General features: G+C 37.7%; 1 protein-coding gene across 2 annotated transcripts in view; it reads left to right on the top strand.

The window, feature by feature from the left end:
- Positions 1-992: 992 nt before the first annotated feature.
- Positions 993-23,411, top strand: part of atp13a3 (ATPase 13A3) — a 29,299-nt gene continuing 6,880 nt past the window's right edge. For both annotated transcript variants that reach the window (XM_077584616.1, XM_077584615.1), the window contains exons 1-30: positions 993-1,199; positions 8,022-8,107; positions 10,756-10,843; positions 10,934-11,107; positions 11,968-12,198; positions 12,392-12,462; positions 12,673-12,756; positions 13,986-14,055; positions 14,182-14,316; positions 15,599-15,671; positions 16,311-16,442; positions 16,523-16,705; positions 16,960-17,117; positions 17,389-17,577; positions 17,730-17,791; positions 19,316-19,466; positions 19,633-19,749; positions 19,934-19,951; positions 20,310-20,463; positions 20,677-20,797; positions 20,981-21,105; positions 21,251-21,411; positions 21,571-21,699; positions 21,779-21,858; positions 21,938-21,980; positions 22,058-22,167; positions 22,265-22,361; positions 22,597-22,669; positions 22,743-22,920; positions 23,153-23,331. In XM_077584616.1, the coding sequence (XP_077440742.1) occupies positions 10,793-10,843; positions 10,934-11,107; positions 11,968-12,198; positions 12,392-12,462; positions 12,673-12,756; positions 13,986-14,055; positions 14,182-14,316; positions 15,599-15,671; positions 16,311-16,442; positions 16,523-16,705; positions 16,960-17,117; positions 17,389-17,577; positions 17,730-17,791; positions 19,316-19,466; positions 19,633-19,749; positions 19,934-19,951; positions 20,310-20,463; positions 20,677-20,797; positions 20,981-21,105; positions 21,251-21,411; positions 21,571-21,699; positions 21,779-21,858; positions 21,938-21,980; positions 22,058-22,167; positions 22,265-22,361; positions 22,597-22,669; positions 22,743-22,920; positions 23,153-23,331 (3,349 nt within the window). In that variant the 5' untranslated portion in view covers positions 993-1,199; positions 8,022-8,107; positions 10,756-10,792. The remainder of the gene's footprint in view (positions 1,200-8,021; positions 8,108-10,755; positions 10,844-10,933; positions 11,108-11,967; positions 12,199-12,391; positions 12,463-12,672; positions 12,757-13,985; positions 14,056-14,181; positions 14,317-15,598; positions 15,672-16,310; positions 16,443-16,522; positions 16,706-16,959; positions 17,118-17,388; positions 17,578-17,729; positions 17,792-19,315; positions 19,467-19,632; positions 19,750-19,933; positions 19,952-20,309; positions 20,464-20,676; positions 20,798-20,980; positions 21,106-21,250; positions 21,412-21,570; positions 21,700-21,778; positions 21,859-21,937; positions 21,981-22,057; positions 22,168-22,264; positions 22,362-22,596; positions 22,670-22,742; positions 22,921-23,152; positions 23,332-23,411) is intronic.

Genomic DNA, 23,411 nt, shown 5'->3' with positions numbered 1-23,411 from the left:
TACAAGCAGATATATCGTTTGTGTTTCATCAAAATAAGACATTTGTAAACATCTACTTATACTTTGGAAAACAATGACTAAACCAGTAACTCGATCAGTTTCAGAAAGGTTGGTGAGTACATCACGCCCTTGTCAGTGATATTGCTTAATTACTCTTTAGTTGTTTTTAGTCACTATACTATACTATACTATACTATACTATACTATACTATACTATACTATACTATACTATACTGAATAAACAACAATATTTGGTTAATAAATAGTAATCAAGAAAAACATTTCATAATACACCCTAATGCAAAATTACACTTTTTCAAATTATTTGATTAATTGATTGAATTATCGATAGAATAACTTGATTCTAAAAATATTCGATGGTAATAGCCCTAGTTCAAACTGATCAATTTTATTTTATTTATTTATTTATTTGTTTGCAAATAGTGTACTCATCTTATTTGATGCCTGCAACATGTTCCAAAAACAAGCAAAGCAACATTTTTCTTTGTTTACTTTTTATGTTTACTCAATCAAGTACTCTTGGGAAAAGATACCTGTACCGCAGTGCACCTATACTCCTTTGTCAAACTAGGCTTTGATTGGTTGGTTGGTTGATTGATTGGTTGATATCATAGAGTTTTACACACTATGACGGCAACCGTTTTGGACAAGCACAATATTTCCCATGTATGTGTTTGTTTGATGCGTTAATGTGCCAGCCGTCTGAAATTCACCTTTTCCAAAAAAAATAAAATAAGTAAGTAAACCCCACCAAGAGTTATGTTGCATTTTAAATGTGAGAATTCCATTGTGAAGTGTGGAATGAGCTTCAGAATTCACCCAATAATAATAATAATAATGATGATGATAATGCTAATAATAATAATAATAATAATAATAATAATAATATTCAGACGCGGTTCCTTACATTATGTCCTGTGACGTCAGAAGCGTAACGTTGTCACGTCCTGTAGCTAGACGCACAAGCCGGTTCAGGCCAGTTCACAACGCGCAAAAGTGGAGTGTCTTGCTGAGCCGAGCTGTCAACACAGCACTGCCTCCCCACTGGTATTGTGTCCACGCAACATTTCGCCGTCACGAGCCGCATCTCTTCTTCAACGACGTGCCCCCCAAGATAGCAGCTGCTCATACCTCACGATGACTCGAAGGTGATCTTCAGCGTGTCCCGGTGGTTCTGGGTGAGTGTGAGCGATACTGCTGTCATCTTCACACATGTGTGGCAGCAGTCGCTATTTAGCTTTTGCTAACGCTAAAAGCTAACAGCCGCAAGTGAGAGACCCTCGTTGAAGACAGGGCACCGGCATGAGGCTGATGAAACACTAGATGAAGACTATGGATAGTATGTAAGGTCGCGACATGGTGGACGCTTCAGTATAGAAGCTGTTTTGGGTGGCGGGTTAACTCCGTCCTCGCCGACGTTAGCCAGCTAGCTCGCTAACATCGCGCAATGTTTCCCCCACTTCGGCTTCTACGAAATTCAGTCAGTTCTGCTTAATGTTTGGAATGTCTTCAACGTGACATCTAAACTTGATGGTTAACCAAAGCAAAACCGAGATTCAAAAGGTTTACAATCATCAAAGGATTATTCACTGTTTAGTAATTTTTATCTGATTGCCCTCGCGCGATTAGTAAAGTACAGTCTTTATTTATCTTGTCGACATGTCAAATTCAAGATTCGAAGTATTTATCAACGTAATTATCCAACTCAAACTTCGTGTTGCATCGGAAAATGGGTTTATTTGACAAGCACAATTTAATTGTTGAATTTTGTAATCATTGCATCCTTGAATCATATCACACCCTATGTATTTAGATATATATTGAATTGTCTTTTACCAGAGCTGTGCACCAGGTATCAGTCAGTATAAATCAATTTGACGTAGCTGATAATTTGTTGTTTCTTTGAATTTGGTCAACTTGAATAGTTTGGGCTACGAGGAGCTTTTATGTGTTGTTGCATATTCATGACAAAAGCTACAGCTGCACCACATATCAAATCGTAATCCCACAGAATTGAATCAAATCATTTCATTTTGAAATCCTTACATCCTTGAGTGAGTCATATCATAACCCATATACCAAGAAACATTTCAAATCTTCTTTTGTGCTGGTAACACAGTGTCACTTCTATATTTCGCAACAAGTCTCCTTGACTCTTGTTTTGTTTGCTACTTAGTAAACCCGTTCTCGGATTTGCTGAGAATTTTCAGTTAAAAATATCCACACATAAGCTCATATGGTCCGAGGGGTTCACGTCAAAATCACTGTGATATTTCAAACAGCATCAATTGCGCTAAAAACTCAACTTCAATAGCTCAAATGGAACATTTTTCACGAGAAGACCAGTGTGGGAACTGCAGTAGAGTTTTATTTTTTCAATTTGTGAATTTAACATATATTATATATCATGATTATAGAGCTGCTTGAAGAGCATATTCCATGTTTTGTTTTAAATCTAAAATTCCATGAAGATGGCAGCTACTTGTCACGTTGCTAATAATAGTAGGGGAAGTGTTTACCCTGTTCAATTAGCGTGTTACATTTCTGTCCACATGGATTCCACAATGTAAAATACAAAGAGAAAGATAAAATAATACAAAAAGAGCTAAAAAGGAAAAGAAAATAGAGGCATAACAATACAAGAGAAGTACTGTAGTACTGTAACTGTACATAAGTTGACGTTTTACACTGAGAAGAATATACGGTTGAGTTGTAAAGTCATGGAGCAGCTGAACAAATCATGCAATGTCAGGCTGTGTAAGGTCAAAGTGGAGGCATACCATCAGTGTAACAGAACTGGACTGAAGTAACTATGCATACATTTGATTAGCAAGACTATTTAAAAAAAAAAAAAATACATCTAGTTATAAAACTATTTTTTACAAAAACGCTTTTACTACACAGGAGATAGTAACAGAATGGGTGTAATGCAAAGCACTTAGTTTACTGTTAAGTTTACACTAATGTTTGATTAAGTTTCAGTTGATTGAGTGTAATGTCTTAAACAATGCAGTCAACGTATTTATCAATCAGCTTTAGTGACAGACCTGAGGTTCATGCATAAACAATAAAATGCAAATAACATACAAATATACAGATACATCATACGAGCCATTGAAAAAAAGTATGTCAAACATTAAGTGAGCCAACACTTGATTAGTTACCCAGGGAATGTGCATAGTTAATGTTTTATTTCACTGCAGCTGCCAATGTTTTTTGCTAATGTTTAGAAAGGTGCCTGGAAGACCAGCTTGACCTTCCATGGCCAGTGTAGCAAAAATCCAAACACATTGGCATTCATTTCCACCTTTTTCTGACAACACATTTTGGGGAAATCTGATGATTATTATGATGATGCTTAGGTACCCAACTTGTACGAGTTCAGTGATTAACATAATTAAAAAGGCAAAAAAAAAATGTTTTAACCTGGAAAATTGTTTCATCACTGTCTAATCTTTGACTATCCAAGGGAAGGATTGTTAGTGCTGATAAATGTTGTTATCAACTTTGGGAATAGGTGTTTAACACATTTCTGCAATCACATATCATACTGTAAAATTCATGGTGAACTCACAAACTTATGTAAGACACATTAGCTTTCACCTGTTTGTCACAGCCTGCTAGCATTATAAGGTCACACTTGTGGTTACTTACTACATTTTTGTTAAACCTGGGTATTAGGGCTGGGTATCGATTCAAATTTTTTCTGAGTTGATTCGATTTCAATTCACAAGAGTTCAGTTTGATTCGATTTAGCCCCCCCCCCCCCCCCGATTTGATTAACTTCGATCCGATATTGATTAATTATGGAACATAACTTCTTAATCTTAAATATCAAGGACATGATAAAAACAAACATTAAATTCCAAATAAAAAATTGCTGAGGAAGCAACTGGTTAAATGATTTAGTTTATTAATGAAAGTAACAAGTGGTTACAGAAACATTGACAAAAATATATAACAACAAATATTTTTATAATTCTAATTTAAAAATAAATATTATTTGAAAAGATTCTGAATTGTCTTGAAGTGCAATAGGTCAGTAACCTTGCTTTGCAAGATGAATTTTCGCAGTATTTGTGAGTTCACAAACTCCGGAGAATACATCTTGTACCGATGGAATGGACGCTGCAATTAATTCTGTTCTTTCAGAATTACTCACCTTTTCCTTGTTGAAAGTTGAACAGTGAGAGGCGCTTCGTGCATTTATAGATGTTCGTGCCCCCCCTCGACGAGAACGAAGACGTCATTTTCATCCGTGGCCGTGATTGGTCAAAACAAACGCGCATGCCTCATCGTCCAATCAGCTCGAAGTATTGTACAGAAAGTCCCGCCTTTCCCAAGCAAATCAAGGTGGAGCATTCTCAGATTGTTATTGTGGATTTGAGTGAATCACAATATCCAATCTGGCTACTGCCAGGTTAATAAGTCAAGTCTTTCATAAATGATGAGAAATAACTTTTAAATTCACGTGAACCGTAAATTTCAAGAAAACAGTAAGATACAAAAATATTTGGCCTTAAAAATTCTATTTTCTTTGGAATTTATGGGAAAAAGAGATATAAAAATAATCGATTCATGGTTCTATGAATAAATATCAGGCTTGAAAAGGAAAATCGATTTGATATTGATTATTTGTTTTTTTTGTTTGTTTGTTTGTTTTTTTAAACCCAGCCCTACTTGCTATTTGGTAAAGAATTAGCTCATTGTTTCTAAATTATTTTCTGTTATCCATCACATTCCCCTCGTCTTGTAGTTTGGCCTTTTTGATCTTTGGCCTAAACCAGATTGCTATACACTCTCTAGGATCAAAATCTTCCAGACTTGGCCCCTCTACACTGATTTTTATCAGATGTTCCACTGTATCTGAATGAAGAGATGCTCGAGTGTCTGATTGAATCCTCTTGGCAGAGACATGTCTTGCCTTTTAAACATCATGGCAATTAGCTTAAAGCCTACCAACCAACTCTTCTATAGCAAGTTCAGTGTTTACAGCATTTTTTAAAAATATGTTGATCACACAAATAATCCGTATTCACACGAATAAAATAGCTACCATTACCACCACTCTACCACCACACATAATATTTTAGTAACCTTCTCAGGACTGTGGAGAAGTCTTCCCGACAGGCATTCAAGGTCATCAGCACCATGGCCCACTTGTCCTCCTTGTTCTCTGTCCAGCTATCATGATTAAAAACGTTGAAGCATTTGACAGCCTGAAAAATGAAAGTCAAACAACAACTTCTGGTGCTCATTTGAGAACTACACATTCTGCTTCTGTGAAGTTCAAACGTATATCAAACAGCCGTGACATGGAGTTCAGTTGTGTCTGTAGGTCACTCCAGTTCAGTAGAGAAAAAGGCATTCCCCAAACTGTTCACGCAAAGATGGAAGCATATGATTTTCCAAAATGTCAGCATGAGATGTGACACAATACTTGAGAGTACCAAGCCTCTACTTTCATCTTTGTAAAAGAAATATTGTTAATCCAACAGCATGTGGTTGGATTTAAACTTTAGATCTGTAGGATTAGTGTATTTTCCCAGGTTTTGCCTCCAAATACCCAGATTGGTTTTGCTCTCACTGCATCTTGGACTTCTTCCATGCACAAATCACACCCAAGTCAAAATGTATATTGAATGGCTACTGACAGTGTAGGTTAAATGTTAAACCGTATTTGATTGCACCACTAAGTGGTTGCCTACCAGCTCGAAACACATGACAGACTTTATTAATCCAGTTAGGCATGGAGGAAGAAAGGAAATTAAAATACATCTGAGGATCAAGATCAAGATAATATAACATTTATTCATCCAAAAATGGTGATCTTTACACTGTTTCAGCAACAATAGTGGATATAGGGGGGAAAAAAAGAAAGAAAAACACAAATCCTGACTGCAACCAGGAGTCATAGCCCACCTAAACCAGGTGCCCATGTTTAGAAAGAAACTCACTGGAGTGTTTCCTGTAGGATTTTTTTTCAGCAGCGGCGGGCTAGCCAGTCTGCCATACTTTCCAATTTTGTGTTGTCAAAAATCTTTTCAAAAAAAGTCTTTGATTAGTGATTGAATATGATTTTGGGATGGCGGCCGTTCACAAAGTTCCTAATGATGTCTGGTCATCTTTTTTACTATGCATGCGGTGTAAAGCTGCATGCTGCACTCCCCTCCCCTCCAGTCTCTAACTGATTTAATTAGAAATTTGAAGGAGGGCCGGCTATGATTTAGGAATGACGGGCTGCCGCTGCTTGAATGAATCCCAGGGAAACTGCACGGATATTTAAGAGACTAAATAAACAAGGTAAAAAAACAAGTAAAAAAAACAAAAAAACAACAACCCTTAAGAGTGAGGTGGAGCTGCTGAAACAATTATCACGAGTAAGTCCACATTGATGTAAAATCTTTATTAAGCTTAATTAAATACACATTCCTACTAATTACATGTGTCTAGTCTTTCCTTAGCTGATTGCTAATAACCACTCGCAGTATTGTTAGAAGGTGATAAATGCTCAAGAATGGCAGGTGATGACTTGTTTAGTCCATCAGGCAGAAGAGGAAGGGTAAGTGGTCATGGATTTTTTGTTAAGGCCTGTTTTGATAAACGACATGATTGGTCCTTGAGGGGAGCAAAGCTTTGCTATTATGGCTCAAGAATAGGGGGGAAGTGATAAAGAAAGCACATTGAGGTCACAGCATGATGATAACAAAATGCATTTTCCTCCAAATGCTTCCATGAATTATGGATTTTGTCATTAGGTCATGGCTCATTGTTCCGCCTTTCCTTTTCGTGTCTCTCCTTAAGAACAGTACAGAAAGGTAGAGGTCATCTTGTGTAAAATTTATAACTAATGCTGAGCACTTGTACAAAGATGAAACATTTTCGGACTTAACTGTTACTGCTTAACAGTTTGAGGTATCATAGTGACAAATCTGTAAGACAAACAAACAAAACCCCGTCCTTTTCAGTGTGTGTGTGGACCTCAGCTGCTTCTATTCACTTTAAATGTCAGAAATAGTGTTTAAAAAAAAATAAAAAATAAAGTTAGTTTGCATTCATGAAGCTGCTCGCAAGATTTGTATCTCCTCACTTGCCACCTCACTTCCATACTGCGTTGCATCGCTGCCCAAAGATAACACCCCCAGCTCACTAATGCACGTGCATGGCAGCACGCCGGGGCTGCTACTTTGTGTTCGTCATGATGGAGTATGGCTAGAAATGAAATGTTATCATTTTGATGTATTATTTTTTTTCAAACAACACCTTTCACATGACATAAGGTAGAACGTTTTCCAGTTCTTTCTTTTTTAGCTCTTGTTTGTTTAGATTTGTACTCATTGTTAGTTGCAAAGGTTTTGCTATTGCACCGGCTAAGATGTTGATCCACTGCTCCATAGTCATAACGAGAGCTGAGTACAAATCATACTAACGATGCGCTTCAATGTTTGAGACAATTGTTTTCTTTTAGCGGCAGCCAAGTTTTGGTAGCTACATGTGACAAAACCCCCAGAACACCTTCAAATTAATTAAAACAGTGTAATGTCATAATTATCAGCGTATCTCTATAATTTAATACATTATTGTGATTGGCCATGCTAAATTAGATATTGAACTTGTTTCTTATGAAGATATGAGAGGTATTATTGACGCATTATAAATGAGTTCAATTAGGGTCGGCACTGGGTCACCTCTTACAAAATGTGGCCAACAATCTCCTAGCCACACTTGTTTAGTTACCACTTTTAGTGTGTGTTGACCCCACTGGATACCAAACAATCAGGTGATTATGTCTCTGTATGAGCTTTTATAAATAAGTAAATTGGCTCAAGTAAACTTACCCCTGTAATGACCAACTGTCATCTTGTGGGGTTTATTTCGTAATATATAATAGTGTTCAATGAAAGGTTAATAACATCAATATACCTTAATTGTCATTTTCCTCATGATGATGTGTTAATGTGAAGCTTTTGTGACCTTTTTTTTTTTTTTTGTTCCTTTAGGGTTCCAGGTTGGTGGGAAGAGCAAGGTATCTGCAGGAGACCACCTGGGGCAGTTTGTCCTAGGCTCTCAAGGTAGAAGCAGGAAGGTTAGTGATATCTTCTTTAAAATGATGCAGTCTTAGGATGTTTTAAGAAGGGGGTGGGCGTTGGTGGTTTCATTGTCTTCGGCAGAAGTGCCTCTGCCCTTACAAGCCTGTTGACAGAACAGCTCATTCAAGTTATACTTGTTCATTTTATTAAATGGTAATATTTGCTAGGAAGCTTACATATCCAGGTGACTAGCTTGCTGTGAGTAAACTTTATTTCACAGTTTGAGAAGGGCGCAAATCCATACCTGTCATAAAACTTTCTTACTCTTTAAAAAAAAAAAATAATAATAATAATAATTTCAATATGATGATGTGCTTTTCTGTGTGTAATTCCAGTACTTTTTCTTGCATGAGAAATGCCTGCATTCAAGGAGAAGGTGAAGAAGAAGGTGTCTTAAGTTGTGTCAACTCGAGATCTAAATACATAACAATAAAAGCTAACCGATTCAACTGTTGACAGTAAACCGGGTAGCTTTCCATTCAGCAGAGAAAATCAAGGAATTGGCATCATCACTCCAATATCTTTGTTGGGAGTGAGCAAACATGGGCTTTTAAGTGAACTTAAAGATTTGCTATCCATAGAACAATCACAAAATAGGGTTTTGTCAAAAAATGATGACCAGATACTCAAATGTGGTATCACCATCCTCACCCTCAACTTGAAGGATACAGCTTTGGATAAGTACATATTCACCCTTGACTGGTAATCACTTACCCCTAATCTTAAAAAAATAAATAAAAATCTGTCTGGATCTTTTTGCAAGTTTTAAAAGTAAACCCTGACTGAGAAGATCTGGAACTTCATAAAGAAATTAATGGAAAGGATGTGGTATCAAATAGGTTACCTTTTAACTATAAAACAAGGAATAGCAAACCAGCTGTCTGACACTTTGATATGACAGCCCCATATAATCAAGTCCATTTTTGTGGGAGAGATGCTTCTCTTACTGCTGTTGGCACCTTGCCTTCAGCTTAATGAACATCCATCTGTAAATTTGTTTCAACTTCAGGCAATCGAGTTTCCAGAATATAGCAGGGAGCAATAATCCATGCGCATACCATAACCACGAGAGGATCACACTGATTCCAGCAATTGCTGGGCAATGAATGGACTGTAGACACACAGCACTTCTGCGCTAGGTGTAAGGTGGCATGTCAACGTCCAGTGAGCATGTAAATGCATAGTGAAAACATATTCAAACTCAAAACCGAGTTAATGCTGCACCTAGCTCCTCCAGCCAATACTGTGGCGCAACGCTATCTTCTCACATAAAAGTCAAAACTTTTGCCATTTTGTTGTACTAGCACCAAACTATTAACTATATACAGTATACCTATTGAACAACTCATTATCACACATTTAACGACAGAAGTTATTAAGTCAGACATCGTCCTAGGAGGTTGAAACATGTTAACAGCAAACACTCCTGTGATCTGGCCTTTCGAGCAGAAAAGTTAATGTGTTGGCCTGCTAGCACAGTGATTTTTTTTTTTTTTAAACCATGGAGATAAAACTGGCTTATCATTTAGATGTTAGAATTAGAGCACCAATTTTAGAAAAAGAACGAGAACTACAGATATGCATGTTACTTCAAATTTGAAGTAATATAAAGATAATTTTATATTATGAGCTATGCTTTCAAATCATCCTCAAGAAGTGGGAATCCCCTCAAGGCAACAATATTTCCACCTCTATTGTTGGAGCTGGGCATCACATGATAAATCGATTAATAACATTTTGGTTACCATAAAACAAAAAATAAATAAAAATCAAGCGTACAAATTGATCATGATTGACACAAGAGAAAATGAATGGCTGTTATGTTGGTACTTAAAGTAATGTTTTCCACCACTTGCCAACAACAAGCAGGCATTAAATTGGGCCCCATCTAGTTTCCATATGATACACACTGAGGTCATACTGTACAGATCATTTAGGAGCCTCTTTTTGTGCCATTTCTCATGTTTATTTTTGCTGTTTGTGATTTAGTATCTTTTTATAACCGAATAAATCATAGATATCATTAGATGAAAAAGATAATTTAAGGAAAGGTATGTTCTTTCTTAGTGCTAAAGGGCTGCTATTGTCCAGTACTAGGAAGGGTTTGGTCCAAAGCAAAATGTTTTGCTGGATTCCACAGCCCACCCATGTATAGTGTGGTTGATAAGATCAGCTGCGGGTGGGAGAGGCAACAGTGGCCCTTTATGTACATCATGTCAGGCTTGGTGGAATTAGTGTATTTCTTGGTGTGTTGTTGGTGTTTACTTTTCCTTTTATAGTTAACTGACTTTATACAGGGTTGGGGAATCCACGTTCAGAAAGTGAAAACCCTGAATCAGTTTGGCTTTAGCCACAGGTGCTCAACAGGTGAAAACAAGCTCGTTTACCTGCCGGTTGAGTTAGAAGCACCAATGGCTTAAGCCAAACTGTGGCAGGGTTTTTACTTTTGTGGACCTGGATTCCCCAACCCTGAATCTATACATTGAATAAGACAATAACCACAAATGACTAGACAGTTTGATGTTGTTGAAGAAATTAGTTTGTCATGTCATCAATGTACTAGGTCAACAAAAGGTTGCATCTTACTCTTGCAAAGTATTACATTGGGCGCATAAATCATTTTTGTATGTTTTTATCGCTGCAGTGACATAGGGAGGGTGCTTTGCATTCAGCTTTGAATCATGGAGAAGGAAGACTTAAAGGTCCTCAACAAGGGGGAAGAAGAAGAGATGGTGAGCGTCCTTAATTGATGTGTCAAGTGCAAATATGCAAATTCTTCAGAGATTTTACATAGTGCACTCTGTTCTACTTCCACTTTCAAGGAGTTGCAAGGCTACCGTTTGTGCCGCTGGCGGCTGGCACTTGTGGGACTTGGGGTACTCTGTACAGGGGGCTTCCTACTCCTGCTGCTCTACTGGATGCCAGAGTGGTGCGTCAAGGCCACCTGCATCCCTACCACAGCCTGTGATGCCGAAGTGGTGTTGCTGCGTTCCACGGTTTGTAATCATTGAAAAAGCTTTGTGAGGCTATTAATGTTTGACTAAAATGTAACATATGCGATCAATGACATTAGCCATCCACTGTGGTTCCATTTGTATTTATGCTTTTTTGTTAGTTTTGAAGGCTTTGATTCTGCCTCTGACTTCAAGAGGTCGCTTAAAGCAATAGTAGTTATTATTTTAAAAAAAATGGCCAGCAGGTGGCAGCTGAGTATAAGAGATCAACCAGGGCCATGTTGCAGCAACCTCTTTTCCCCAGTGTTTTAAACAGATTTGATAATAATAATGATGAAACTTGGCTATGATCTAATGCTAATTGCTGCAAAACGGAAACTGATACAAATGTACTTTTTTTCCTGATGAAAAAAGAGACTCTAATCTTTCTTTTGGTTGGTTCCATATTTTTATAGCAATAGAACACAATATTTTGTGGGCCTTGCAAAATCAATCAAAATCCAGTAAAACAGCCGGGAGCGAACAGGGTTGCTTCAGTGAAAATGGCTGGGAGCGAATGAGTTAATGTCACATTGAAACAAAAAATGTAATTCATAAACTTATCAGAGAAAATGGCTATTGTAATTTAATTCTTGTGCAGTACTATTATATAAAAAATACTTTGCCACATTTACGCAGGAACCTTTGGAGAAGACAGTGGTAGTGCTTGAGAAAATGAACAATTATTTGGTGCAGCACTGGATTGAAGATTGAGGAATTTTGTACTTGGCCAACTTGCACGTAATACTATCTATGGTAGTTCTCTTGTGTCCAACATTGCACTCGGGGATACATTAGTTCTAACCATAATCTAGCCTAACGTTTGCGCTCATTTTATCAATTAAAGTTGTACTTTTAACCAGGATGAATTCCGGCGCTGGTTCCTGGCTAAGGTTCGAGTGATTCTAGCCCCAGGAAGCAACCCCTTCCACCGCCTGGAGACCCAGACCACCTCCCCTTCCTCCCTTTCTTCCCCTTCTTGTCCCTTTTCCTCTTCCTCCCAGTCTCTGGCCAATGGAGACACACGGCACTCTTCTGATGGGATCCCCGCTCGGGACCTCATCAGAAGATATGTGGATTACCAGCCGGCAAAGGTAGGGAAAACCTGTTTCCTCGGTGTGCTCCATTTATATACAAAACCTCTACAATTATGGTCAATCATGATTGGAACCAGAAAACATTATGAATATTAAAAAATAAAATAAAATCCTGACCGCTGACATATGTATTAAGCAACGTTTCATGAGCAGCAACTATAATTTTCTCTTCTCTTTTTATGCCTTTCAGATACGTTATTTTACCCTCCACAGCACAAAATATTACTGGAATGACAGAGTGCAGAACTTTGAAGTTTTATCGTAAGTGTTTTTTCACTGTCTTTTGTGATATATGAGTTAGCCAAATTGGTCGAGTTTTCACCAAACTGTGTAAACCAATGGGCATCAAAATGTTATCTACATCTTTGTTAAATAATACACATTCTTTTGACAGACAGTTAATACTTGAATTGCTGTCAGTGTCAACGTGAATCTTTACTATGCAGTCAATGCTGTGACTTTGTCCGACAGTGGCTTGGATTATCTGAATTTTACCGCTGCCACTCTACATTCAGAGCACAGCAAAGGCCTAACCAGGAACCAGCAAGAGTACAGGTAATATCTGGTTTACAATGTTTACTTTTGCTGGTCATCTCCTGACCATTCATCAGTTGGCATTTAGCCTCTTCAAGGACATATAATGTCAAGAAGGTCAATTTTTCACTAACATGCTCACATTATGTATTATTTGCTGAGAAAAAGGAAACTGACATTCATTTTCAATAATATCAATACATTTTGGCTGCAGTCTATAAATAATTGCTTCTTTTTAAATCACTAAAATAGGACACTAGGGATGTAACGATATCCAAACATCACGATCCGATATTATCACGATATGAAGGTCACAATACGATAATTATCACGATTTTGTGGGCAGAGGTACAAAAAAAGGTCACAATATTGTAAAAACATGATCTTATACTAAAAAAGAACCACAATATTGTGCTTTTGTACATTACAGCAATGAAAAATATGATAAAAATATTACAAATATTAAATACATAAAAAAATATAAATATAATAATATATATATTGAGGCACTTAGTTGCTAATGCAAGCACACATTGAGTTCCTCCACATATTGACTCTGTTAACAAGCATATTACGTTCCCCTTCCTCTGACGATAAGTGTGGATTTTAAACATGGAAGGGCCAAAACATGCCTTGTGAAAATTAAACTGCACTAAAAAACTAGCCGCCAGAGGGTGCTAGAACTGGACAAATGGAAAATAACCAGATTTTTTAAAACGGATGTTCTGCTTTTAATATCGTGACATGACGACGACGATATATTGTGGCAGTTTTAATATCGCTGTATCACGATATTACCGTTATCATTACATCCCTACTAGACACACAGACTATGTGGAATTGGGCTTGTCTTACCCCTGTAACGTTAGTCACACATGACAGTTTTCAACATTGTGAGATTTCCCAAATCTGCCTAAAATTACAACAGACTGTTTTAGGTGGATTTTTCCCTCCTACAAATTAAGTGCCAATGTTCGGCCCACTAAAGAGGACCTTTTAGGCATGTTATATGTATGATTACATTTGTTTGCCATGATGTCTCCGTATTGGTCATGTTTTCTGGCTGCACATTTTACATCAGCTAAGCAAACTTTTTAGCTGACCAAAAACCACCACTACTAGGTCACTATATGATCACAGGTAGAGTTTGTGACCTTCCTTTATTTGCCAGTTTATCGTAATTTGAATTCTGTTTGATGACAAAATGGGCATTAGAATGGTTCAACATTTTCATTTGTTTATGTTTTTAGGAGACTGTTTTTTGGATTGAATGAAATTGAAGTGAAAGTGCCTTCTGTTTTCAAGCTGCTTATAAAAGAGGTAGGCCCCATGAGGAGTTTGTAAAAACGTTTCAGCTGTAAAAATTCCCAATTTCAGAATTCCAATTCTCACATCTCTCATTGCTGCATTAGCCCATCTGATATCTATCTCTTCCTTCGTTTATAGGTCCTTAATCCTTTCTATATCTTCCAACTCTTCAGTGTGATATTGTGGAGTGCCGACGAATATTACTATTACGCTATTGCCATTGTTATCATGTCATTTATATCCATAGCTACCTCTCTCTATACCATCAAAAAGGTAAGCATGTTGAAATTTTAAAACACATTTAACCATTGTGTCAAACTTGATCCAAGAACAAAACGTGTGCCAGGTTCTGAAATAGTGGACTTTGTCAACAATCTTATCAAAAGCGAGGTAATGGGCAGAAAATAAATTAAACCCCTCACTCTCTAGCGCAGTGATTCTCAACTAGTGGGTCAGGACCCAAAACTGGGTCACAGGTTCATTATGGGTTGGTCGTGGTCAGGCAGTAAAAAATAAGAATAAAAAAAAAAAAAGGGGGGGGGGGGGTTCAACCGTTCTTAGATTCATGACCGATTTTTATTTTTCAGATCCCCCCCGCACACATACTGAATAATAATGGTCTTGTATTTAAAAATACACACATGAACAAAATTGTTGGTAGCCCTATTTTAATAAAAGAAAAAAAGATAGAACAATGAAAATCAGACATTGTCACAAAAAGGTACTATGATTTTTGTCCAGAGCCTATTTAATTAATTTGTTTTTCAATTCAAAAGCAAAATCAGATTTTATTTGATTGGTTAATTTTCCAAAAATAAATAATTTATCATCATCATCGCCACAGTCCTGCGTGTTTTAGATCTCTCCACACTCCAACACAAGGGAGGATTGTTATCAGGCTTCTCCAGGGTTTGCTGGTTGGAGGAAGGAGACATCTGAAACACGCTGGACTGCGGCTCTCGAGGACCGGGGTTGCCTACCCCTGACTTATACCACTAATTGGGAAATGTGTGTCCTAGGGTCGCAACAGTTGAGAACCACTGCTGTAACAGATTTTGATAATGTTTTTGTCATTTCAATATTTCAATATTACGTGGATTGAATTGAGTCATGTTATAGTAACTATTAATACACAGACACTTGGTCATCCACAAGCTGTTCCCGTGTCACTTGGTGACTGTATGGTTGTTGTGATATCAAAATAATTTTTCTAATTGATACTTATTGATTGTGAATTAATTTATTCCAACCTGATACGTTCCCTATCGCAAGTACCTTTATTACTACTCAATCATTTCAGTAACATTTTAATGTCACTGTCATAAATGGCTGTAATTAGAAGTGGAGTGTAATAATTGTAAAGATGTTTGCAGCTGCTTCATAATTATTTAACCCTTTTCATTGTCACCATAAATTCCATTCATGGTATAATGGTTGTCATCATATTTTTCACATTTGCCCTCAATATTTAAGGCTGTTGTGCTTTTTTTTTTTTTTTTTTTGTAATCAAAAGGTTGTGTGCAATTTCTTATATTTACTTGTCTCCATTCCCTAGCAATATGTCATGCTTCACGATATGGTGGCAGCTCACAGTATTGTACGTGTATCTGTATGCCGAGCCAATAATGGTTTGTATTTTTTTTCTTAATATTTTACTACTATCAAAAGATCATCTTTGGCTTCAGTGTTTGTGCCTGATACATGTTTGGCAGAAGTTGTACTATATGTGCTGCATCGTGCATACTATACATTTGAAATACGGATGCAGCTATTGAATTATTTTATCTTTTTTCAGATACGGTACACGTGTATTTTACATTAGTTTATTGCAAATATTTGATTATTGTTTAACTTTTATTGTAAGCAAAATGAGAGTGAGTGATGTTATCCTCACCACATTTTTTGAAACGGGGCTACTTCTTTGGTACTGAGTAATGTGAAGTTCTACTAGTTTGTTATAGACTGCTGAGGCTGCTTAACATTCTGTCCTCACCTGTCAATCTCAGGTTGTTCCTCCTACGGTTGTGAATAATTATTTTCATAATAGATTGAACTTACAATTATTTTTTCCGTTAATGGGCTATGATTCAGTTACTGATTTGGTCCGTAACATTGTCAGAAAATGAGCATAATGTTGATCATTGTTGCAAAATGTTAAATCCTATTCATTTATACTCCATCCTCTTTTGCTTTTTCCAATCATGGCAATCAAATTGCCTTCCTAAAATTTCCATTATTTGGTTCTCATGTATTTTCTGTTCTGACAGATATTGAAGAGGTTATGTCTACTGATTTGGTGCCTGGGGATGTGATAGTCATCCCCAGTAATGGGACCATTATGCCATGCGATGCCGTGCTGGTCAGCGGCACATGCATTGTCAATGAAAGCATGCTTACAGGTCAGAAAAAGAATCTAATATTTTAAAAGAGGCTTGCAAAATCCAATGACATGCACAAATGCCGGTTTACCTTTCAACAGGTGAAAGTGTTCCAGTAACAAAGACCAACCTTCCAAACCAATTACCAGAGGAGAGTGGTGACGAGGCTAATAGTGCCTACAGCATAGATGAGCATAAGAGACACACACTCTTCTGCGGCACAAATGTTATCCAAACACGTTTTTACACTGGCGAACTCGTCAAAGCTGTAGTAGTCCGCACAGGTAGGCGTGTGTCTCAGGAGTTTTGATACTTTTGTTTCCACCAATAAATAACCATTAGGCTTCTTTCTTTTTTTTTAACAGTTGTTGCATCACATCTTACTACATTTTTCAAAGGTCTAACCACTGATGAACCCATACTGCCTTTAAAATATGATTTAAATACTTCAAACGTGATTCAAAGACCATGTTGATAACTCTTAAGAAATTGTCCATTTACATGTTTAACACTATAAATTTCACCTAATCTCACGTAGGTTTCAGTACAGCCAAAGGCCAGTTGGTACGCTCCATCCTTTACCCCAAACCCACAGACTTCAAGCTGTACCGTGATGCCTACCTTTTCCTGTTGTGTCTGGTGGGTGTGGCTGGGATTGGCTTTGTCTACTCCATCGCCATGAGCATTAGAAACAAGGTAATCTTTGTGAACACATTAAGGTAGCAAACTCTGAAGTGACGTCAGTCAAACCAAAAGTTCTTCATTCTGCACTTTCCAAAGATTGATTTGAATATAGCTTTTCACACTAGTGTAACAATGCAAGTGAAATGGTTACCACATATGTATTCTGTTTACCAGTTTTTGGATTTGTTGACACTAACTTAAAAGGGCCCCTCAACAGTTTCCAGATGATTTACATACTAAGTTGTAGTTTTAAATAAAACGTGAATCGTTTCTGACTTCCCAGGTGCCACCCAATATCATCATCATTGAATCCCTGGACATCATTACCATTACCGTTCCCCCAGCTCTGCCCGCAGCCATGACGGCTGGTATTGTGTATGCCCAACGACGCCTTAAAAATATTGGCATTTTTTGCATTAGCCCACAAAGGATTAATATTTGTGGGCAGATCAATCTGGTCTGCTTTGACAAGGTGAGTACCAAGCCAAGTGTATGATAAATGCTTTGCAATGCCAACCCTTTTTGAATTATTATTTTTTTTTTCATTTGATCATGTTTACTTATCTCACTGTGGGTTATTAAAATGCTAAATGTAGATGATTGTGTACCTCACTCTTATGCCAGACAGGAACTCTTACTGAAGATGGTTTAGACCTCTGGGGAGTCCAAAGAGTAGAGAATGGCAGGTAATCTCATACTATTCAGGCTACATACAATACAGAATAAATGAGTGTTGAGTAGTTGATACAGTGGGATGGGAAAGGGTATGCATTTTTTTTTTAAAGCATACTATGTAATTGCTCACAGGACAGGGAGGAATAAGTAAGTGAACCCTTGGATTTAATAATCGGTTGACATCGCAGCAACAACATCAACCAATTGTTTTCTGTAGTTGCAGATCAGACGTGCACACAGATCAGGATGAAATTTGGACCATTCCTCTTTAAGAAACTGTTGGTGTTCAGCAAGATTCCTGGTGTGTCTGTCTTCTGTGAATACCTCTCTTGAGGTCATGCTACAGCATCTCAGTTGGTTTTAGATCAGGACTTTGACTTGGGCTTCTACAGAACATGAAGCCATTTGCTTCTGTCTTTTGGATCATTGTGCTGTTGCACCCACCCTCTTTTGAGCTTCAGCTGTTGAGTACAAGCACTTCTGCAAAATATCTTGATAAACCTTTACATTATTTTTTTCCCATTCATCATAGCAAGCTCTCTTGTCCCTGAGTTAGCAAAGCACGTCCAAACCATGATACTCCCAACCCTTCACAGTTGGGATAAGGTCTTAATTGTTGTTGCGCTGTACCATTTATTCTCCACACATTCCTCCCATACAATTCAACTTTGACTTCATCTGTCCACAGAATATTTTTGGCAGTAGTGCTGTAGAACAGCAGTGCTCTTTAATTTAAATTAAACACTAATTGTGCAAGAATGTTTTGCTTTATCAGTTTTTTTCAGAGAGACTGGCATGTGCCAGTGATTTATGTAAGTCTTCATCTGACACTGGGGTTGCCTTTAAGAATAAATAAATAATAACTTAACCTTATTGAGCATGCTGCGCTGTGATCTTTAGTTGATGGCCACTCCTTGGAAGAGCAGTGCTGAACTTCCTCCATTTATAGACAGTTTGTGTAACTATGGACTGATAAACAAACATCAAGACTTTTAGACACTTCTGTAACCTTATCCATCTTTATTCAAGTGTATATACAGTCCTGACCTCTACCTGATTTAAGGTGTTGTCTGTGCCATGACCTCAAGTGTGCTATTGACACCAGACATCCCAGGAATCTTGCTGAACTGCAAGAGTTGTATAAAGAGGAATGGTCCGCTCCAAAATTCATCCTAATCGTTGCACGTCTGATCTGCAACTACAGGAAACGTTTAGAGGAGATTATTGCTGCCAAAGGAGTATGAAGTAGTTAATTAAACCCAAGGGTTCACTTATTTTTTCATGTGAATGTTGATGCTATGCTCTATAAAAACATGTATATATACATTGGTAGGCTACATGTTTGTGGGGTATTATTTTAAGCAGGCTATTTATTTTTGTGATTTAGATGATCAGACTACATTTTATGACCAATCTGGATATAGTGCGCTGTTCGTAATTTTTCCCAGAAATTGTATTTATTTATTCAATTAAAATTGTGAATGTGTGTTTTTCCTAACATTAAACTGATCTCCCTTGATTATTGACCTTTTCAGTTTCCAGCAATCTGATGAAAAAGCCTCCAAGGAAAGTCTAGTAAAGTCCCAGTTTGTTGCTTGCATGGCTACATGCCATTCTCTGACCAAAATAGAGGGCCAGTTGTCTGGAGACCCACTGGACCTCAAAATGTTTGAGGCTACTGGCTGGGTGAGTTCAGTCCCTGCATACTGGTCTACAGAATACAGTCCGGTACAATAACATGTGACTTGTGTTATTTTGTTGCACAGTTAATGCTGTACTGAAACAGCTAATTGAGCGTTGAGAAAAATAGATTTTTAAATCTAGATAATAAATTCCAACTTCTTCACACCAGATCCTGGAAGAAGCCACTGAGGAAGAAACGGCTCTCCACAACCGTATTATGCCGACTGTGGTCAGACCCACAAAGCAGTTGCTGCCCTCGCAGGCCATATCATCAGAGCAGGACATGGTAAGTAATCTAACTCTCTGATGGGTGGTTGTGATGAGAGACCCCAAAGAGTTGGAAATACAACAGTGCTCTATTTTAAGCATGATTGATTCAATCACATTTCCCAGCCAAACATTCATCAGTTGCAGAAAACAAACTATTTTTCTTTCTAATAATGATTATTCTTCTCTGTCCTTCATTCTAGGAACTGTATGACCTGCCTGTAAGTAGCACGCTTTTTTTGTTATATACCAATCAAATTTCTTCTTGCTGTTTTGTTCCTAGGTTTTCCTGGAAATATTAATCTGATAAAATGTATTATGACAGAGTAAGATCTAATTCAACTAACTTCATAAAATAATGGCTCTCAGATTTGTTTAATTTAGAGTTCCTGCTTTTTCAGAAGATTTTAAGAATTTGGGAGATTTCTGGAGTTGACATTATTTGTATAGAATTCAGTTTTGTTTTTGTTTTTTTAAAATCAGCCAAGGATGTGTAACTTGTGGCCTCTTAGGGCACTTCACTCTACCTTTCAGTGACATACTATAGACAACTTAAAAATCTGTTTGTTTTTTGTGTAGTCCCAGTATGAGATAGGTATCGTACGGCAGTTTCCCTTTTCCTCTGCACTCCAGAGGATGTGTGTGGTTGCTCGTCTGCTCGGGGAGAAACGTATGGATGCCTACATGAAGGGAGCACCAGAGGTGGTGGCTCGCCACTGCAAGACAGAGACAGGTGAGCTATTAACGTTCCCTTCTATGTCTGTGATTATTTTCTTTTAAAATACTACTATATAAGATTCTAGTCTAATGCATGCAGTTTTGCTGTGGCTCAGTCATAATTAAAACTTACTGAAATGGGCTATAGATTGTCAGCCTTTACTGTTTGTTTGTTTTATTCTTCAATAAAAATAGTAAAGCTCTTCATTATTTCACTGTATCTTTGTAGTGCCAGATAATTTTGCAGAGGTGTTGGAGGGCTACACCAAGCAAGGTTTCCGAGTAATAGCTTTGGCTCACCGTCGTCTTGAATCCAAACTCACTTGGCACAAGGTCCAGAATGTAAACAGGTAAAGCGCCTTTTTACTGTTAACAAATAGAAAATACAATCTGGATTGTTATGTGTAATTTGGCCTGATTTGTATTGCAGTGCTGAAAAATAAGTAATCAAACATCTTTGAATATCGAACTTGGAATCAGCATGTAATTTGGGTCTGACTTAAAATATGTACTTGTATCTTTTCATATACTAGAGATCACATCGAGACAAACATGGACTTCCTGGGTTTAATAATAATGCAGAATAAGTTGAAAAAAGAAACGCCAGCAGTTCTGCAGGATCTCCACAGAGCCAACATCCGAACTGTCATGGTGACGGGTAAGAATGAACTGCCAGCATAGCAAAAATAAAGGCAATAATGTCACTTTTTTGTGTGTTATTTATATAAGAAAGATGACATGAAAACCAGATGCCAATATAACCACTACATTAATCATGATATGTATGCTTTGTGGATTTTTAGGTGATAACATGCTGACAGCCATCTCTGTGGCTCGGGACTGTGGAATGATTCTTCCACAGGACACGGTCATAATATCAGACGCCATCCCACCACATGATGGACAGACGGCCAGAATCACCTGGAGGTGTGCTGACAAGCCAAGTAAGGCAGCACATCTGGAGGTGAGACAACTGCAAATACGTGCACTAATGACCTACTGTACTTAGTTAGAAACCGTATTTGCTTTGTTTTTTTTCTGTCAAAATTGAAGAGTCTGCCCCAATGTCATTGCTTAATAAAACTGTGAAATGTGCTCATCTATTTATAACTACTGTTTTTAGGACGTGAACATTAGTCTGGAGGATGTATGTTCTATAAATGAGCCCAAACAGCAAGAGCGGTACCATTTTGCCATGAATGGAAAGTCATTTGCAATCATCTTGGAGCATTTTCCAGACATGCTACCAAAGGTGTGAGGGCTTAACAGAGGGATTACTGTATATTTGAAGACCATTTGCTTCTAATAATTGTTTTATGATTGCCTTAAAGTTGGTGCTACATGGGACGGTGTTTGCCAGAATGGCCCCGGATCAGAAAACCCAACTCATTGAGGCACTACAGGATGTGGAGTCAGTATAAAAACATTTATAAAATCTGTGATGTTAGTACAAAATAAAACACTTTTTTTTAAATGTCCTTTTATCACAGCTACTTTGTTGGGATGTGTGGAGATGGAGCAAACGACTGCGGGGTATGTTGCAGGCCTTTTCATAAGTGAACATCAGAGGGATAATAATAAACATCATTTTTGCCATTCTTTTTTCTCAGGCTTTAAAGAGGGCGCATAGTGGCATCTCTTTATCAGAGCTTGAGGCTTCTGTAGCCTCTCCTTTCACCTCCAGAACACCTAATATCTCTTGTGTCCCAAGCCTCATTAGGTTGGTTTCACATTTGATGTTTTATTTTTATGCATACTTAAAGTGTATATTTTTAAATGGGATAGTGAAATAACAAGTGCTCGCTGGCTTTTTGCAGGGAGGGCCGTGCTGCTCTCGTCACCTCCTTTTGTGTATTCAAGTTCATGGCCCTTTACAGCATCATCCAGTACATTAGTGTCACTCTCCTATACTCCGTATGTATTACTGTTCTGCTCACAATCATTTTCCTATTGGCAGGGGTGCCGCCAGGTATTGGGGGCACTGTGAGAGAAAATATCACTATTGTTCCACAATGCTGCAAGTTGAAAATACTATATTTTGGCCCCTGTTAGTCATGCACCCCTAGAGTCTTCTTTTACGGTACTCCTGCCTGTGGGATTCATGCAGTGAATTGCCTTATACAAAGTAAATGTTCTCTTTCCCCCTTAGATTCTCAGTAACCTTGGAGATTTCCAGTTCCTTTTCATCGATATAGCCATCATCCTTGTCGTCGTTTTTACCAGTAAGTTTCTGACCAAATACATTTCAGAAAATAAACAGTGTTATTTATCGGTGGTTGATTTCTCCCTTTTCAGTGAGTCTGAACCCAGCGTGGAAAGAACTAGTTGCACATCCGCCTCCATCAGGCCTGATCTCAGGACCTCTGCTCTTCTCTGTGCTGAGCCAGATCCTCATCTGCTTTGGCTTCCAGATGTTTGCATTTTTTTGGGTCAAAGTCCAGCCCTGGTACACTGTCTGGACACCACTGTCAGAGTGAGAACCTGACATCACTCACGATCATAGTTGTTCTTGGCAGTTATATATTTAAAAATAGCTTTAATGTGCTTGGAAAACTTATATGTTTGTTGAAAAAGCTTGGAATATGTACATTTGAAATAGAAAATGACTGCAATTCTTTAGTTTTAATTGTTGAATGTATAAAAGGATTATGCAAATGTTATAATTTTTATCTTAAGACTCAGTGGTCATCTCCTTATTTTTTCAGTGCCTGCAACTTGTCATCACACAAAAATATGTCCAACCTCAATGAAACTGAAGTTGATGACCACAACATCCAAAATTATGAGAACACCAGCCTTTTCTATGTTTCCTGCTTCCAGTACCTTATGGTTGCAATCGTCTTCTCAAAGGGCAAACCTTTTAGGCAACCAAGCTACAAGAATTGTATGATCATTGCTTCTCAACAATAACAACATTGTAATTAGTTGGGCATTTACATAACGGTATATTTTCTTTATATGCTT

Source organism: Vanacampus margaritifer, chromosome 13, assembly GCF_051991255.1.
Source record: "Vanacampus margaritifer isolate UIUO_Vmar chromosome 13, RoL_Vmar_1.0, whole genome shotgun sequence".
Taxonomy (NCBI): domain Eukaryota; kingdom Metazoa; phylum Chordata; class Actinopteri; order Syngnathiformes; family Syngnathidae; genus Vanacampus; species Vanacampus margaritifer.
Note: the sequence above shows the minus strand (reverse complement) of the source record. Positions and strands in the feature narration are given on the sequence as shown.